Source organism: Pelophylax lessonae (genome assembly GCF_965119305.1).
Source record: "Pelophylax lessonae genome assembly, chromosome: 2".
NCBI lineage: Eukaryota > Metazoa > Chordata > Amphibia > Anura > Ranidae > Pelophylax > Pelophylax lessonae.
In genome coordinates, this window is record NC_138769.1 from 100,877,978 (window position 1) to 100,896,451 (window position 18,474).

An 18,474-nucleotide genomic window follows, 5' to 3' on the forward strand; every position below is an offset into this window, starting at 1 on the left:
CGGTAATTTTTCTCCTTCACTGATGTGCGCTGATGAGGCTGCACTGATGATGGGTACTAATAGGCGGCACTGATGGGCAGCATTGAAGGACACTGATGGGCGGCACTGATAGGCAGCACTGTTTAGGCTGTACTGATAATTAGGACACTGATGGTTTGGGATGGGCCAAACAACCCCCTGTTCGGTTTGCACCAGAACATTCGAACATCGCAAAAGTTCGGAACCGAATAACGAGCCCCATTAAAGTCTATAGGACTCAAACTGTAAAAATCAAAATTGCAAAATGTTAAGGCTTATATGCAAGTAATTGGGCATACAGTGGTTATGGGGTTCCGGGTACTGCCCTAGGGGACATGTATCAATGAAAAAAAAGTTTGTAAAAATGTCATTTTTAAATGAGCAGTGATTTACTGATGCCTAAAGTGAAAGCATCAAAATGAGAAATAATTATCCTTAGTCTACCTGTAGAGTGGCACATTTGTACTGTGTATAGAAGCTGCTGCAGAAATAATTGCATTTATAAAGCCAAAAAAATGACATTTCTCTGCAAGCTTTCTTTATTTTGTAAACAACAGCTTAGGGAGCCGGTCTGTATGATGGTGCAACAATGTAGTGCGACAAGATTAGAGATTCATTGGATAAATTCTGTTGTCTCTTCCGCAGACTTTGGATAGAAGTAACAGGTGTGGAAAAATTGGTCTTTGGGTGTTGAAGGTGCCCTGACACCATAACTCCATAGAGGTACTCTTGATGAAAGCAAGATATTGCCTTGCTGTCAAAAATTGGAATGATATGCACCTGTCAAACAGGTGCGGAAAAATTGGTCTTTTGTTGTCTGTGGTGCCTTCACACTGTAACCCTATAGAGGTACTCTTGATGAAAGCAAGAATTGGCCTTGCCGACAAAAATTGGAATGATACGCACTTGTCAAACAGGTGCAGAAAAATTGGTCTTTGGTTGTCTGTGGAGCCTTCACACCGTATAACCCTATAGAGGTACTCTTGATGAAAGCAAGAATTGGCCTTGCTGTCAAAAAATTGGAATCATATGCACCTGTCGAACAGGTGCAGAAAAATTGGTCTTTGGGTGTTGAAGGTGCCCTCGCACCATAACTCCATAGAGGTACTCTTGATGACCACGTGTCAGTATTAACATGGACTTTGTAGCTGATTTTTTTGTACAACAATGCCACAACATTGCCTTCCACGTGATGGTACAGAGCTGAAATGGCCTTACCTGAAAATAAATAGTGACTGGGAACCTGCCATTGTGGTACAGCACATTCTGCAAATACATGGAAGAGGGGAGAATCCAACATAAGTTGTAAAGCCAGCAGTTTTGACAAGCTTGCATTGGGATTGACGCTAGGCATGTGGATGTCAGTGACTGTATTTTTTTATTTGTTCATTGCAGCAGATGGAACAGAGAAATTTGCCGGCTATAGTCTACAGCTGGTGGCGTGCTACTGGCAGATGTGCTGCAAAGACCTAGGACACCCTGCACTATACTATAATCCTTGTCAGGGGAGGCTGCTGAGAGGTCATGAGGTATAGCGGGGTAGACTGAGGTGAGTAAGGAGGAAGAACAGAATTGCGTTGCTTTTTGTGTGGCTTTGAGGTGCTCTTGCCAACGGGTGGTGGGAGGTTAAATGCCTTGTCAAGCATGTGGTAACCAAATAGCTGGTGTTTTTGCCACTAACGTTAAATGTGCAGTAAAACAAAGAAATATGCTGTCCTAAATGTGCACTAATGCACAGAAATAGTGTAAATGATATACTCGCGCCTAGGTGTAGTAAAAAAATAAATTATTAATTAATTAATATGTTGGGAAGCAGCAAGTAATGAGGTCACTATCTACTATGAGATAATGATCTGGTAATTGTGAAATAATGGTAGATACTGCGCTACCCTATGTAATAGGATTTACTTGTAATAAACGACTGGTAGGTGATTTGTGTTCATGTGAGTAAATAAATAAATACTACTGTGCTATAATTAATATGCTTACTGGAAACAATGTAAATTAGCAAATATCAAAAAACCTCTAAAGTGCACGTGCAAACATGTAAACAATAGTGGTGATAAACTTATAAAGTGCTGGTGCTTAATTGATAATATTTTTCAGTAAAAACTCATATCATATGTAATACATTAACAGCAAAAAAGTTTTCCAAGCATGTATCCAGTGAAGAAAAGTCCATAAAGTGAAAAAAACACAAATAAGGGAAGTGCAAAAAAGAAGGTGCTCAAAAAGAGAGTCTCTTGTGATGAAATGGGGATCGTGCGAGCCTTGATTGCTAGCACTCTGTGCCAAAAGGTAAGGTAGCCCACTTACCAGACGATGTGGATTCTTATGGCGTATACCAATAAGAATCTAAAGCGCTTAAACTGCTGCTCCTTTGATGTGGATGGACGGATGGGCTATCTCGTTATGGGTACGGATGTGCTTTCGGCATAAGAAGAAAGAAGGAAGAGAGACTCCTCATAGTGTAGAAGGTTAAACACCTTTATTCAAAAATATCTTAGGAACACATCAATCTTCATAAAATCATCCATAAAAATAGTCCATAAAACCCCCAAAACCGACACTGCAGCTAAAACTTGAATACTCCAGATAAAATCACTCCAGGTAAAAACATGCGTGACACAGCAAAAAAAACTCGACCAAAGAAAACACTCGAGTATGGCTAAAAAGATTACCGCTCATGAGATCCTGTATTGCCTCGCGGCTGTAGTACAACAGGACGCTGGTTTACTCCGCTAGTGTGCGCCGTACCCGGAAGTGTGGGTTTCGGCGTGCGGTCCAGCTACAATCTCAGAGCGAGGCAACGTGCGTGCCAACTTGACGCGTTTCGTCAGAATGTGACGTCTTCGGAAGTGGTGCGCACGTTGTGTTTCAGCTTGGTTATATGCCGGACCATTTACTAATTTCCGCTAATTAACCCGCACTGTTAACCCCTTTTGTCTTAGTCTATGAACCGGAAGCAATTCACTAAGTTCATGATCTGTGCTTAGTTGTTTGGGTATGGTAATTCTCATGTACAAAAAAACTCCCCGAGATAGAATAATTAATTATTTTATATAACAGCCATATGCCGACTATATTAAAAAACTCCATATCAATTACCATTAATGTAATTAGATTCTGCCAATCTTGGTGAGTGATAGGGGTCCAGACATGTGGGTTAGTGATTGGCTTCTGTTTACATATATACTGATTTTTCATATTCTTGATATAAAATGTAAATCTAGATATATGACGACGAAAAAAAAAAAAAAAAATTGATAAAATAAAATAAAAAATAAAATAAAAATAAAAATAAAAATAAAAATAAAAATAAAATAAAAATAAAAATAGAATTAATAAAGAGAAAAAGAAAAAATGAAAAAAAATATATGAAGAAATTAATTGTTACATTTTAAAAGACAACCCCTCATGAGAAGTAAAAATAAAGGAAAAAAGGGATTCCTTACACACATATAATATGATTAAAAGTTGGATATAAAACAGTTTATATCTAAATCCTTATTCATTCCCCTCGGTTGTATAGTGTCCAATTCACATATCCAGAATGTTTCATTTTTGGATATGGCTATTTTTCTATCCCCCCCTCTCCAGTGTGGTTCAACTGTATCAATCCCAAAGAACTTTGCTAATGTGGGGTCTCTATTATGGTGAGTTCTAAAGTGCATTGATAGGCTATGTTTTTTGTAGCCTTTCCTAATCTTATTCAAATGTTCCCCTATTCTAATGCTCAGTTTTCTTGTGGTGCGGCCCACATATTGGAGGCCACATGGACAAGTGACTAGATATGTTACATGGGTGGTAGCACATGTTATAAGTTTTTTTATTTGGTACGCTTTAGATGTCGTATAAGATTTGAAAGAGATTTGTTTCCTACTTTTTGTTTTAACTGTGTTACAAGCCTTACATTTTTTACATGCATAAAAGCCTTTAAAATCCATAAAAAATGATCCCATCCTCTTAGGTGGATCTGGGATATTGTGAACTATTTTGTCCCTCAAATTAGGTACCCTTCGGTAGATAGAAGGTTTAGGGGGTAGGAGCCCCTTTAACCACTTAAGCCCCGGAGGATTTGGCTGCTAAAGGACCAGGGGTTTTTTTGCGATTTTTTACTGCGTGACTTTAACGGACAATTGCGCGGTCGTGCGACGCTGTACCTAAACGAATTTGACGTCCTTTTTTTCCCACAAACAGAGCTTTCTTTTGGTGGTATTTGATCACCTGTGCGGTTTTTTGATCACGCGCTATAAACAAAAAAAGAGCGTAAATTTTGCAAAAATAACAATATTTTTCACATTTTTTTATATGAAATTCCCCAAAAAAAAAAGTAAAAATCAAAATTTTTTAACATTTTTCGGCCAATTTGTTTTATGCTACCTATGTTTGGTAAAAAAAAAAAATCGCAAAAAGCGTATTTTGATTGGTTTGCGCAAAAGTTATCGCGTTTACTAACAAAGGGAAAGATTTTTGTCATTTTTGGTGTTTTTTTTTTAACGCGTAATGGCGGCGATCTGCGATTTTTTTTTCGGTACTGCGACATTGCGGCGGACAGATCGGACCCTTGACTGACATTTTTGACACTTTTGGGGGTACCAGTGACATTACTGCAGTAATCAGTGCTATACATATGCACTGTTACTGCAAAAATGACACTGGCAGGGAAGGGGTTAACTTTATTGGACAGGGAGGGGTTAAGTGTGTCCTAGGGGCGTGATTCTAACTGTGTAGGGACATTCCTATTGGTTTAAAAGCAAAGATCAACCGTTCTACATAGTAGAACGGACAGATCTTCACTTTTACACAGGGAGAACTGACAGGCAGCTTGTTTACACAAGCTGCTCTGTCTTTCTCCCTTCACAGGAGCGATCGCAGTGTGACTGGCGGACATCGAGTCCGCCGGTCACACGCACTGACTTGTCTGTGAACGAGCCTCGGCGGGCGCGCGCCTGCCCGCGATAGGCTCGCAAGTCAGTGACAGGCAAGTGACGTACCGATACGTCACTCTGCCTGGCCGGGGCTGACCGCCGCAGTATATAGTCATGCGGCGGTCGGCAACCGGTTAAGGTGTTGTCTCTCAACAGTATGTGCCAATGCCGCTTAATTACTTTTTCAAATTGTCTATAGTTCCTATGGTATTTTGTGATGAAGGCTAGATTAAAGTGACTAGTGCTTATGTCCTTATTTTTATTTTTATCCTCCAATAAAGTTTTCCTATCCACCTTTTTGATGTCGTCTCTCAATGAGACAAGTTTTTTTCCATTATACCCCTCATCTGTGAATCTGTCTATTAGAGTGTTAGTTTGCTGCACATAATCTATGTCATCTCTACAATTTCTCCGCATCCTTAACATTTGACCTTTTGGAATACCCTTGATCCAGCGTGGGTGGTGACAGCTGTGCGTGGGTATATATCCGTTGCGGTCAGTGCTTTTAAAGTAAGTTTTTGTATAAAATTTTCCCTGTTTAAAATTGATTGTCAAATCTAAAAAATTCACCTCAGTCTTATTATAAGTGCCTGTAAAATGTATTTTGTAATTATTGATGTTGATGTCATCCATAAAAATCTTTAGGGCCTCCTCCGTTCCTGACTATATAATAAAAATGTCATCAATATATCTTTTATAAATTAGGAGATCTTTGTTGTTTTTTTGGAAGATTTCTTCTTCCTCCCATTTACTGAGGAATATATTGGCGACACTCGGAGCGTATTTTGCCCCCATGGCTACGCCTCTGTGTTGCCTGTAATATTGGCCATCGTGCCAGAAGTAATTGCTACCCATGGCAAGGTCCAGCATTTCTCCTAATAAAATTTGTTGGTCATGTTTTAGATCTGTTTTTTCTTTTAAGGCCCACATGATCGCTCGTAAGGCATCTGTTTGGTCTATATTAGTATATAGCGACTCAACGTCTATTGTGGCCATAATTAGGTTGGGGGTGCCTTGAACTCCATCTAGGATATTAATTAGCTGTTTGCTATCCCTCAGGTAGGCCGGATAGGTCTGTGCCAGGGGCTGCAAATGGAAATCCAAATATTCTCCCATCCTGGAGAAGATGGAATCTATTCCATTAATAATAGGTCTGCCTGGTGGTGCTGTGGTACTTTTGTGCACTTTGGGGACTTGATATATAACAGGGAGCCTGGGGTGATCAGGGATAAGGTATCTATATTCTTTTTTGTTCAAAATGCCCTTTTTATGTGCCTTTTTTAATAATATTTTACATTTACTTCTATATTTCTTAGTGGGGTTATTTTTCAATTTCTCATATGTGGATAAGTCCTGCACCAATCTATTCAGTTCCTGTTTATACATGTCCTTGGTTAAAATCACTATGCCGCCCCCCTTATCAGCGGGGCGGATGACTATATTTTTCCTTTTTTCTATTTGTTTTATGCCTTCCCATATTTCTTTCTTAGTTTTACCTTTATTTTTAGTCACATCCTTTAAATCTTGAGCTACCATATTTTTAAAAGTCTCAGTAAAATGGTTATTGGGGGGTTTGGGATTGAAGGTAGATTTGTTTTTAAGATGACTATGTTTATAATCACTGGGTGGGGAAGGATTTAAAACTGGAGCCAAATCATTCTCTTTCAAGTGGAAATGTTTTTTAATATTAACTTTCCCTATAAACTTTTGCAGGTCTATGAAAGTTTGAAACTCATTAAAATTGTTATCAGGGGCAAATTTGAGTCCCTGATCTAGGACCATCAATTCTGCCTCTGTAAAAGTTTCACTGGTCAGGTTGAAAATTCCCTGGCCTAGTGTTCCCTTTTTCTTTTTGGAACGGCCCCCTCTGCATCCTCTCCTTCTCTGGCCCCCCTTCCATACTCTGGTTTGGGGGGGAGGTGGTGGGGGTGGAGGTGGGTAGTGTGGGTAGGGGTAGGGTTGGTACCAGGGTTTCCCCCTTCCTCCCCTGCCTCTCCCTCGGTAATTGGGATTCCAACCCCTGTTCCCTCTGTAATAAGGCGGGGGGGGGTTCCTGGGGGGTTCCCATAACCTCTGTGTGGAAAATCCCGTGGGTCAAAATGATTGGCGTAATTTGGTGGTTGGTAATTGACCTGTCTCTCATTCCTAGGGGGATGGCTGTTCTAATAGTTGTTGGGTGGTGGTTTCGGGGTACCCCCCGAATGTGGGCCTCTAGGGGTATGGTTTTTCCTCTGTGCGCTTGGTGTTACGGGCCTCATCGGGGTGTTGATGATTTCCTCGGGTTGGTCCTGTTGGTCTCTGACTGGAGATGAATCTCTAGAACCCTGTATTTTTTTTCTTCCTTCTTACATGGCTCAATGTTAATACCTATGTACTGCCTCACCTCACTGTGGAAATCCTCTTTTTGAATAGCCATGTCTTTTTTTTTTTTATTATATGCAACTTTTATGGGACTTTTTTGCAGGGGTTTTTGGGATTTTATGCCTGCACGAGTTGGGGTTGGTGCAGGGCGGGGAGGGGCAACGTTTTTTGGACTGTGCAAGTAGTTCTGCAGTGCAAGGATAGGAATGGTATATGTCTTGGTGCAAGGAGACCTTATAGCGTAACCCAGTGTTGTTTGTATTGATAACATGGAACGTCCGGGGCATCCGAGATTTGGTTAAACGGTCTGTGGCCTTTGCCTAGCTTCAAAAACAAAGGTGGTCTTAATATTGGTAGAGACCAACCTTGAATGTGCAACTGTCGCTTAAACGCCCTTGGATTGGCTGGACGTATCATTCTGCATATACCTCCCACTCTAGGGGAGTGGCGGTGCTTGTGGCCAAGTCAGTTCATTTTCAGCTCCAGGGATCTCGGGTTGACCCCCAGGGTAGGTTTGCATTTTTACATGTACTGATTTTTCAGGAACCCCTGTTGATTTTGGCCTTTTACATACCCTCCCCCCTTTTCGGTTTCTATTATTTCTGAAGGGTTCACCTATATGTCGCAGAACCTGGCTTTGCCGACAGTGTGGCTAGGGGATTTTAATGTTTTAAACCCTGCCTTGGATAGACTGCAAACTAACCCCCAAGCACAAGCTCCTGCTATGAGTACTAGATTTGCCTGCCTAGTGGAGGGTTTGGGTCTGGTGGACACATGGAGGGCTAAATTCCCCCTACAACAGGCCTTTTCATGCTTTTTGCCCACGCATCCCTCCATGTCTCGTATTGACCTCATTCTGGTATCCAAGAACCTGATCCCCAGACTGGTGTCAGTAGGATTCTCCCCTAGAACTCTCACTGACCATAGCCCTATTGGGAGACGTTAAGTTGGCATCACAACAAACCTCTACCGGCTTGGTGCCTCAATCCAGCGTGGCTCTCCCTGTTGTCTGAGGAGGCTGCATTGGATGGAGTCAGTTTTACGCTGATAATTAGGGTACAGCCTCCCCGATGGCAGTGTGGGAAATGTTACATGTTAGCTACATGCCAGAGCTACCTTGACATCCCAGATCAAGGGCATTAAGGCCAACTCTGTGGAGTCTTACTCTTGAGCAATTGCCAACCTTCCCTTAGCTGAGCATGCCTATTTGGCAGACAATACCCCAGATACTGCCTCACAATTAAGCTACTATCGAGAGTGGTCATCCAGATAGACTATGAGCGTGCCAAAACGAAAATGTTTTTTCAAAAGCAGAAGCTCTTTTAACATGGGGAGCGAGCAGGAAAACTTAGCGTACCTAGTGCACTGCGAAGACAGACCACCGGTGGTCATTACCCTGCAGACCGCCTCAGGTACTCCACTGACAGACCCGGGGGAGGCGACGACAGTTTCGTTCCTTTTTTTTTTAGTCAGCTATATACCTCCAGGGCCCCAACTAAATCACACTGACATGCAGGCGTTTCTCGAGAACATAGAATTTCCCAAACGCTCCACAGAACAGATAGCGTTCCTAGAGGCGCCTCTCACTGAGGATGAAATTGCAGAGGCTGTGTTCCGGTTCCCCAGATCGAAATCTCCAGGTTTAGATGGTCTCCCTATTGAATTTTATGCACACTACTCAGATTTCCTCCTACCAAAGTTACTCTCCTTGTTTAACTGTATGTTTGCGGAATCCACCCTGCCACCGTCTATGCGGGAAGCTTTGATAGTGTTGATCCCCAAGCCGGGTAAGGATCCCCACCTGCCGGAGTCTTATCGCCCATTCTCCCTCTTGAAGGTGGATGTGAAGATCTTAGCCAAAATACTCTCCAGCCGTCTCAACCAAGTGAATTTTATCACTGATCCATGCAGACCAGTCCAGTTTTATGCTGGGCGGGAATACCTCCTTTAACCTTTGTAGGTTATTTATGAATTTACAAGCTAAGCATGAGAATTCTGGTAGGAGAGTAGTGGTGACACTGGACACGGCCAAAGCTTTCGACTCGGTGGAGTGGTGCTTTCTTTGGAAAGGTTTGGAGGGATATGACTTTTGGCCCAAATTCATAAAATGGGTACAACTGCTATACAGTGCGCCGGTGGCGAAGGTCCTGGCGAACGGTTGGACTTCCACGGCGTTCCCACTTACCAGGAAAACCAGGCAGGGGTGCCCTTCTCTCTTCGGAACCAGGCAGGGGTGCCCTTATCTCTCCCTTGCTGTACGCGCTGGCAGCCAAACCATTGGCTATAGCTATCAGGGCCCACCCCGACAGAGGGATGGGCCGCAAACCGTACTTCTGTTATCCATCCATCTACAGAAAGCCTTGACTGTGTCCTGGACATACATGTTCCAGGTTTTGGAAGCCTTGGGCTTTGGGTCCAGCTTTCGCTGAACTATTGGCACCCTACTGCCGTTTAAAACACAAGGTTTCCTGGATTATGGTCCATGAGCGAGTCACTAGTGTGAACAATGAGAAAAGCTTTTTTCGACCAAACTTGGGAACCATGGGCAGCCTATATGAAGGGACCTCTACCTTCTTCCCAACTAATTGCCAAACGCATACTACCTGATCTCTAGGTTTGACTTTTTTCCCTTCCCTTTTGGCCGCCTTCCGTGGCCTTTCTATTCTCTTCTCTCAATTTCTTTGGATTTATGGTTGCATGGTTGTTATCAGCCTCTCTCGTCATTATTGTATCTGATAGGAGAACTCTGACAGCTTACAGTAAGATTATGCTTTGGTGCCCATTTTGTATTCGATATTGTAGTAACCATTGCATAAGTCTGTCCATGTGTAATATTCTCTGACTTTCTGATTTTTTAAAACCTCAAAAAACTATTTTGAATGTAAAACTTGGTTAGGAACCAATACTTAGTTCCTACGTAACACTGGTAGGTACCATACAAAGCAGTTATGGGAACGGCATGCTCCTAACCTGGAAGAGGCAGAATGACACATGTACATGATCCTGTCTGCCTATGCTGCTCTGCCGCAGTAACTGTATTGTGGACAGGCAGCAAGTGGTTAAAATTCCCCACTGTGGACGGGCGGCAAGCAGTGAAATTCTCACCTACCCCTTAAAGGGGTTTTTGGTTTTGTTCTCGATTTAAAAAAACGGCACCCCCACACACTAAGCCAATGTGCCTGTGTTGTAGTGCTTGGTAACGCATTACTGAGAATTTGGTTCACTGCATTAGATAAAATAGTGGAGGTCCAACTGAACCCAAAAGCCCCCGCCCAATTCACTTCAGACATTGACTATTTAAAGGAAGTTTTGACCACACAAACAAACGACACTTCCTTTTAGTTTATTTTGCAAGTGCTGTACATGGCATAGTTGAATGCTGTGCAAAATTCACAAACAAAAATATAAATTACATTCATCATTTACACCCCCCATATATTTTACATCACTTGTTTTCTCACAATTATTCCAAACAAAAAGGGAACACAGCACAGCCTCTCTGGCCATCCTGCTCATGCTCCTTAAAGCTGGAAATCCACATCAAAAAAGATTGACAAAAAAAAAAAAAAAGAAAAAAAAAAACTTCCTTTAAAACAGGATTAAATATTTAAGTTTCCAAAAACAGAAGCTCCATCCACCAGCTTGTGGTGATCGAAGCAAAAGGCTGATCTCTTCACTTTTGAATCAGCTTTCATGAAGGCACAACAGCGTAGGGGGGTGCTGCAGGACATCTAGAAGGAAACAAAAAGGAAATTTAAGCTTAAAATATTTTTTAAATTAGATTCTAGTTTACATCAGGTTTGAGCAATACAAGTGCCAAGTTAATCTTAATGTCTACAGTATTTTTAGACCATACATTTATTGAAGCTTTTTGCATCTTATACCATAAGAAAGTACAACAGGGTACAAAAAGCAAACACATTTTAGGGCAAACTGCAATTACACAAGACATTTATCAAGCTTTGGAACAAATATTGTAGATATATTGTCGCATAAATATATACTTGGTACCTTGAGTGAATAATAGTATGTTTAAGGAGATCAGAATAAAGAAAGAATATAGCAACTTGGAAGGAGTAGGTTCATACCAGAGTGGCTACCTAGACTGTAAACCTATTCCTAACCTGGTTTTTGGAGCAACCTATTATACCAGCATCAGTCTAAGGCCTCTTGCACACTGTACCGATATGAGCATCAAACATTCCTGGCAGAAAAATAAAAAATGCAAAGGAAGAATTTGCACAGATTTCCCTTGTCATGCGATTCTGTGCGGCAAAGGAAGAAGCGTGGCATGTGCGCTTATTCGCAAGTATACATGCAAAAATACTGGCAACTCAAGATTTCTGCTTTTTTTCAGGGATCAATTCGCAACACTTGTATGTACAGGCACATTGAGAATAGGCTGCATTTTAGATCAGAGGAAAAAAAAAAAAACAAGCAAGCAAGCAAAAATGCTGTACTGAGCGTTTTCAAGCTGCAGCGTGCAAGAGGCCTTAATAGTCAGCCCCTGGGCATCAATTTAGTTTGTCCATACTTGTTGAATTTGTGAGGGAAGTTTTGGCTGGAGAAGGGTAGAACCGTATAAATAATCAGCTGCTGTGTGTACACATAGGGTGGGTAGAAAATTTTAGCACGCTCTCTATCTAGCATAGAAGACTGTACAGAAAATGGATATTGAGGAGGGTCTCCATCTAACACTATTTGGTATTCCCAGTAGCATAATTAGGGATTTATTCTCAAAGTTCGTATTCCAACTGTGCTTGTGGTATCTACCACCTCCCTCCGAAAGGTCTGGAGTAGTGGACAGGAAAATACCCATGAGTGAAGGTAACTGCAGTGGTGCAACACGTTGCCCCATTAGACGGATAAAATAGTGTGGATTTTTTGTAGGGTTTAAGAGGCTTAAAGCATAAATCCAGGTTTTAGGTTACTTTAACTAGTTTGGGGAAGGCTTGCCCAAACTATTCCCTTTCCTAAGACATGTGGCTGCTATCAGCACTAAATTTTGTTCCAGCAGCAGATGGGAAGTTCCTGTACTGATGCCAGAACACAGAGCTGTATACTGTATGTAGCGGAAGATACATGCAGTTTACACAGTGCTGACAGCATCTGCATTTCTTCAGAAAGGAGAGTTTGTTTGGGCCAGCTTGAACCAAACAAATGCAACACAAAACCTTGAGTTAGGAGTTCAATTGGAAGTTTAGGTTAAAAAAAAAAAAAACCCTACTCTATGCCACATTTTAAAAATAATCTATCTAGCCCTGTAAATCAAAAAAGACTGTATTCACCTGTTCTGCAGCCCATCTGGTCCTGTCTTCAGTGGCAGATGCTGTGTCCAGGAGAGAACCAACAACGGCTGGGAAATGCCTGAGAAGGGTCTTTACCCATCCTATATAGAAGGATCACACAGCCTCTGATCATCTGAGGGAGAAGTACAGACGGCTTCTCTGTCAGCAAGGGGAGATCGCCAGTGTCAGGCGGCCTGACACCCGCACTGCCGCCGGCGGTGCGCGCTCGCCCCCTAGCTCCTCCCAGGCAAATAACGTCTATTAACGCTATTCTGCCTGGGAGAGCAACTTTACCGACGTAAATATACAGTGCATAGTCGGCAAGTGGTTAAAGCGTAACTACACTTTTGTTGAAAAAAAAAAAAAAAAAAAAACCTATTCCCCTCTTTTTAACAAACTTTGTTGCAGATTCCTACCTTTTGTTATTCTGAAAAAATCATTGTTTGTTCCTCTGTGCTGAGTGGGTCTAATGGGAGTGGTTTCATAATTATCTATCAGCTGTGGCAGCTGCAGAGCTCCAATGAGGAAATCCTCTGGTGCAGCGTTTGCATGAAAAAAAAAAAAAAAACGGGTCACAGTAATGCTTAACCGGTTGCCGACCGCTGCACGACTATATACTGCGGCGGTCAGCCCCGGCCAGGCAGAGTGACGTATCGGTACGTCACTCGCCTGTCACTGACTTGCGAGCCTATCGCGGGCGCGCGCGCCCGCCGCGGCTCGTTCACAGACAAGTCAGTGCGTGTGACCGGCGGACTCGATGTCCGCCAGTCACACTGCGATCGCTCCTGTGAAGGGAGAAAGACAGAGCAGCTTGTGTAAACAAGCTGCCTGTCAGTTCTCCCTGTGTAAAAGTGAAGATCTGTCCGTTCTACTATGTAGAACGGTTGATCTTTACTTTTACACCAATAGGAATGTCCCTACACAGTTAGAATCACGCCCCTAGGACACACTTAACCCCTCCCTGTCCAATAAAGTTAACCCCTTCCCTGCCAGTGTCATTTTTGCAGTAACAGTGCATATGTATAGCACTGATTACTGCAGTAATGTCACTGGTACCCCCAAAAGTGTCAAAAATGTCAGTCAAGGGTCCGATCTGTCCGCCGCAATGTCGCAGTACCGAAAAAAAATAAAATCGCAGATCGCCGCCATTACGCGTTAAAAAAAAAACCACCAAAAATGACAAAAATCTTTCCCTTTGTTAGTAAACGCGATAACTTTTGCGCAAACCAATCAAAATACGCTTTTTGCGATTTTTTTTACCAAACACAGGTAACATAAAACAAATTGGTCGAAAAATGTTAAAAAATTTTGATTTTTACTTTTTTTTTTTGGGGAATTTCATATAAAAAAAAGTGAAAAATATTGTTATTTTTGCCAAATTTACGCTCTTTGTTTATAGCGCGTGATCAAAAAAATCGCACAGGTGATCAAATACCACCAAAAGAAAGCTCTGTTTGTGGGAAAAAAAGGACGTCAAATTCGTTTAGGTACAGCGTCGCACGACCGCGCAATTGTCCGTTAAAGTCACGCAGTAAAAAAAATCGCAAAAAAACCCCTGGTCCTTTAGCAGCCAAATCCTCCGGGGCTTAAGTGGTTAAACTGCACTCCTGTGATACAGGAGGAGAAATATGGCTAAAAAAGCTTTGACCATAGTTCTCCTTTAAAGCATATATTCTATCAAAGCAAATACATTGATTCTTAAAGTATATTTTTCTTAAGATAATGATTATGTAACAGTTTCTTACAAAAAAAGTGAAGTCTGAATGAAAGGGTATCAGCTGTTCTAAACATCTATAAACGTGTACTTCACGTACAAAGCCTTAAGCACATAGGAGGAGATTTACTAAAACTGCAGACTAGGAATCTGGTGTAGCTGTGCATGGTAGTCAAATCAGCTTCTAACTTCAGCTTGTTCAAAAAACCAGGAAGCCTATTCGTTTCAATGCAAACCAGATTTTGCGTGCTCCGGTTTTAATAAATCTCCCCCATAATCTCTTCCCTTTTGGGACTCCAAACATTCACCATAGGTTGAAAATATAACACAACTTACTCCATTTTGTCCTCTAGTTTATGAATAGTCTGCTTGTCCAGGTAACGGCAAAATAAGGAAAGCAAATTGCTTGGCAGGAAGAGCGGCTCCACCATGCAGGATTTGGAAACGTGAGAGAGCTCCTTTGCTACAAGAAATACTGTATCGGTCCTAGGGAGTAATTAAGAGACAAAATGGAAACATGCCAAGAAAACAAAGTTACAAACACATTGCTCTAAACCACATGCAAATATAGCAAGAGAAAAGACAATACTGTATATACAGAGATTTATAATTTACCAAATTCAAAGAATAATTGAAAAACACCAGTATTGTATCAGCAAGTAGAAGATTCAAATTGGTTCTTAGTGGCCTTGAGTAGTTTCGTGTGCCATAGTGACTTGCATACTTCAGGTGAAACTTCCAAGGACTGCATTATTACTGCAGCAAGATATAGAATTTAATTTTTTTACATTTACTAAAAACGTTTTTTCTTTTTCTTTTATAAATAACCTGAAAGCATTTATGTTGTTCTTGAATAGACGGAGGTTTGAAACTTCCAACATCTTAAGCCATATATTTTTTCAGAAACCTAAGCAGCAAGACCTCACAAGTTATCAGCTCAATTCACCTGCCATAGGGTGGTCACCGAATTATGAAAAAAAAAAAAAAGGGGGGACAGCTCCCAGCAATGCAGTCACCAGAAAATATGAAAAGGCAGTGAAGTCCTGCCACTCACCAGTACCGGTCTTAGAACTAAACTATGAGTATAGGGTAGACTAGCACTTTTGAGTATATGCAAAAACGCAGCACAAGAACTGCCCGACACAGTTACACAGGGACACAGACTTGATAGATGCTCATTACCATTTTTCAAAGTCCCCAATGCATGGCTCCATTGGTGTATCAGAAGATAATAGGCTCTCTCCATGGCTTAGCAATGCATACAACAGGGAGATTCCAAACTAAAGACAAAAAACAAACATTTTCATAGATGCCAAAGAATTTTACATTGATAATTTATAAGTGAAGGATGATTCCGTTTAAGGTAACTGAAAAGAAGCCCAAAAAAATGAGCACTTCTATTATGTAAAGACAAAATTTAAATTAGAAAGGTTTAGAACCCTTTTTATTGCAATCTATGTCCCTACTGGAGAGATGCACCACTATTTGTTCTGGGGACCATTGTCACCAAAACATAGTTAAGGGGAAATTATACATTTTACAAATGAGAAATAAGTAACAGGTAAGGGGGAAATCTTCAGTGGGGACAAATGTTTTAGTGACAACTGTCTAAGGCTGGCCATACACTATACAATTTTCTTATTCAATTTCCTTTAGATTTACCTTCAACTATGTAGTGCAAGGGCCTGCATGATTGTATACAAATTGAAAGTAGGTTTGACCTCATATTGTATGGTTTTGGTAAATCTAAAATTTGTACAAGAGAATTGTATAATGTATGGCCAGCTTAAGATAAAGATTCCCCACTTTTGTACCTGAAGCAACAATCACCAGAAAAAAAAAAAATTAACCTCTCCAGCAGGAACGCAGACTGCAAAGAAAACATACAAGGGTTTTAACACTTTTCCCTTGTCCCCCAACTCCACCCCCCCTTCTTGAGAAATTTGTGGAGGCCATATTTTCTGATTGCTCATTCTCCAAAATCCAGGCATGTTGAAATACCTGCCATGCAATTAGCCTACCACAGCATCTCCATCAGTGGATTCAAATTACATTTGTAAGTGTACATACATTTTTTAAATAAAGTTATATAGCAATTTTAACTTTTCCGGTGTGTTCTGGGCTTTTACAATCAAGTACAGGGAGCACAAGTTTAAAAAGGAACCACAAATTAATCATACAACGGTGGTTGGGGAGGGATCATCCTTATGTTGATCAAAGAGATCATCTAAACCAGTGGTCCTCAAATCCGGTCCTCAGGGCCCACTAACAGGCCAGAATTTAAGTATTACCTTGGGGAGATGCAGACTAGAATACTGCAATCACTGAGCAGCAAATTATATCACCTGGGATGTATTTTAGTTATCTTGCTAATCTGGCCTGTTAGTGGGCCCTGTAGGCCAGGGTTGAGGACCACTGATCTAAACAACTCTTTAAAAAACGAAAAATTTGCTTTAGATTTTTTTTTTAGTGAGGCGAGAGCAGAAAAGTATTAAAAACAGACGGTTTTTGCTGTGTATATTCTGGTGCTATTTGAGGAGATTTCATTTTAGTGCCTGCACTGAAGACATAACAGGAATTGAGAGAAAATCTCCCCAAAGTACGAGAAATCTCACTTGTCGATAGAACAAGGGGTTCAAATTTTGGATTTTTTCTCAATTTCAGTCACGGGGGGGGGGGGGGGAACTCGACCTCTCTGCAAAGCATGCATGGGGCTTTTGCTGCACCAAAATACCAGGCAGTGTTGTCAGGCCTGCCTGCGGGACTACAGAATGCTGCCTATCCCCATCCCTCGCTGTCCCACTCCCACAAGGCCGGATTTTGCATTAGACACTTTTCTTGTTGTACTGACCTGACAGCAAGGAGGGTTCACATACAATCCAGTGGCTGCAGACACTGGGATTCTATGTAAAACTGACAGGCAGACATCTGGCTGTCAGGTAGAAGCATTCAGTCAGCTGTCCTTTTGCCTGATTGCTTCCGCATCCCTCCCAATACTGGCAGCCACCCCCGTGCCCCTACTTGACCATCTGCAGTCCTGGGGCCAAAATGGCAGTTGGAGGGGACATGCATAAATGGATTTTCTTCCCAGCTAAATAATGCTGCTTCCCAGATCCTCAAGGGCCTACTCGCACACTGTGTAGGGAAATGGGAGATCTTTTAGGTTTGCCTACTTGAGTGAGTGGGAATTGACTTTACAGTAGCTGGCCCTGCAATCATTTTGGAAGCCTGATAATATCACAGGGAGCAAGCAGTTTCTTGCTTCAGAAAAAAAAAAAAAATAATGCTAGGACATGCTCTACAGGGGCGAGGGAGGTTTGTAGTACAACTATGACATGTCTTAAATGTGGAAAAAAAAATGCATCATTCATGATCCGACTACAAAGTCCAAATGCCTGGCTAGGATAAGGTGGTGTCACATTTTCACACAAAGCATTTACTGTTTGAGCTATACAGTATATGAGGTGTTAAAGTGATGAGTGGGAAGTAGTTGAATGCCAGAGAAATATTCAAAATACCTGGTTCTGGAATGCCAATGTGAGTGGCAAATCTGGGCTCTCTGGCAAAGGCCTGGTAAGTTCTTGAATTACTCGAATTAACTCCGTAAACTGTAGTTCATTAATTATAGAGGTCAGAGGTCCATAGAGTACTGGAAGAGACTACAAAAATAGAAATTAAATCACATAACAAAAACCATTCCATCAATAAAACTCTTGTAAAGCATTTGGGTGGGTAGAGCTTCCCTTTAAGAGCTGTGCCATCTAAAAGGGGGAGTGGTCATAAGAGTTTCCCTTTATTTAAAACAGGAGCAGTTTCGGTCAGGGAAGGGGGACAGAAAGGATAGGAGAGCTGAGGGGTCCTAGTGCCCTCTCCTTGTTGGGGGGTGGGGGAGGGTCATGGGGAACTTTGCCCATAGTTTTTGGTAACAAAGTTATGGACTAATAGGGTGGGAGTAGAACTTGGTTCGCCCCCTGTTTAGTGTAGCAACCTGGTTTTAAACCGGGCTACTAGTAAATTTAGCTTTGCTGGGTTGTAGTTAACCTAGCAGATTTGTAGTAGTTTGTGATCATTTGGGTTTTATCCTAAACCTGGTGTAGCTGTGGTTCCTCCCTTCTGTCAGTAGGTGACCCAGACACTAAAACATAACCAAGATTCTAACCCT

The 18,474-nt window shown here is 41.6% G+C and overlaps 1 protein-coding gene across 1 annotated transcript in view; it reads right to left on the reverse strand.

Annotated features, from left to right (window-relative positions):
• Positions 1-11,001: 11,001 nt before the first annotated feature.
• Positions 11,002-18,474, reverse strand: part of PATL2 (PAT1 homolog 2) — a gene marked incomplete at its 3' end in the record, with an annotated part of 141,196 nt that continues 133,723 nt past the window's right edge. Inside the window, exons 17-20 of the mRNA XM_082244763.1 lie at positions 17,831-17,971; positions 15,495-15,592; positions 14,649-14,798; positions 11,002-11,041 (exon numbers count right to left, since the gene is read on the reverse strand). Coding sequence (XP_082100889.1) covers positions 11,002-11,041; positions 14,649-14,798; positions 15,495-15,592; positions 17,831-17,971 — 429 coding nt within the window. The remainder of the gene's footprint in view (positions 11,042-14,648; positions 14,799-15,494; positions 15,593-17,830; positions 17,972-18,474) is intronic.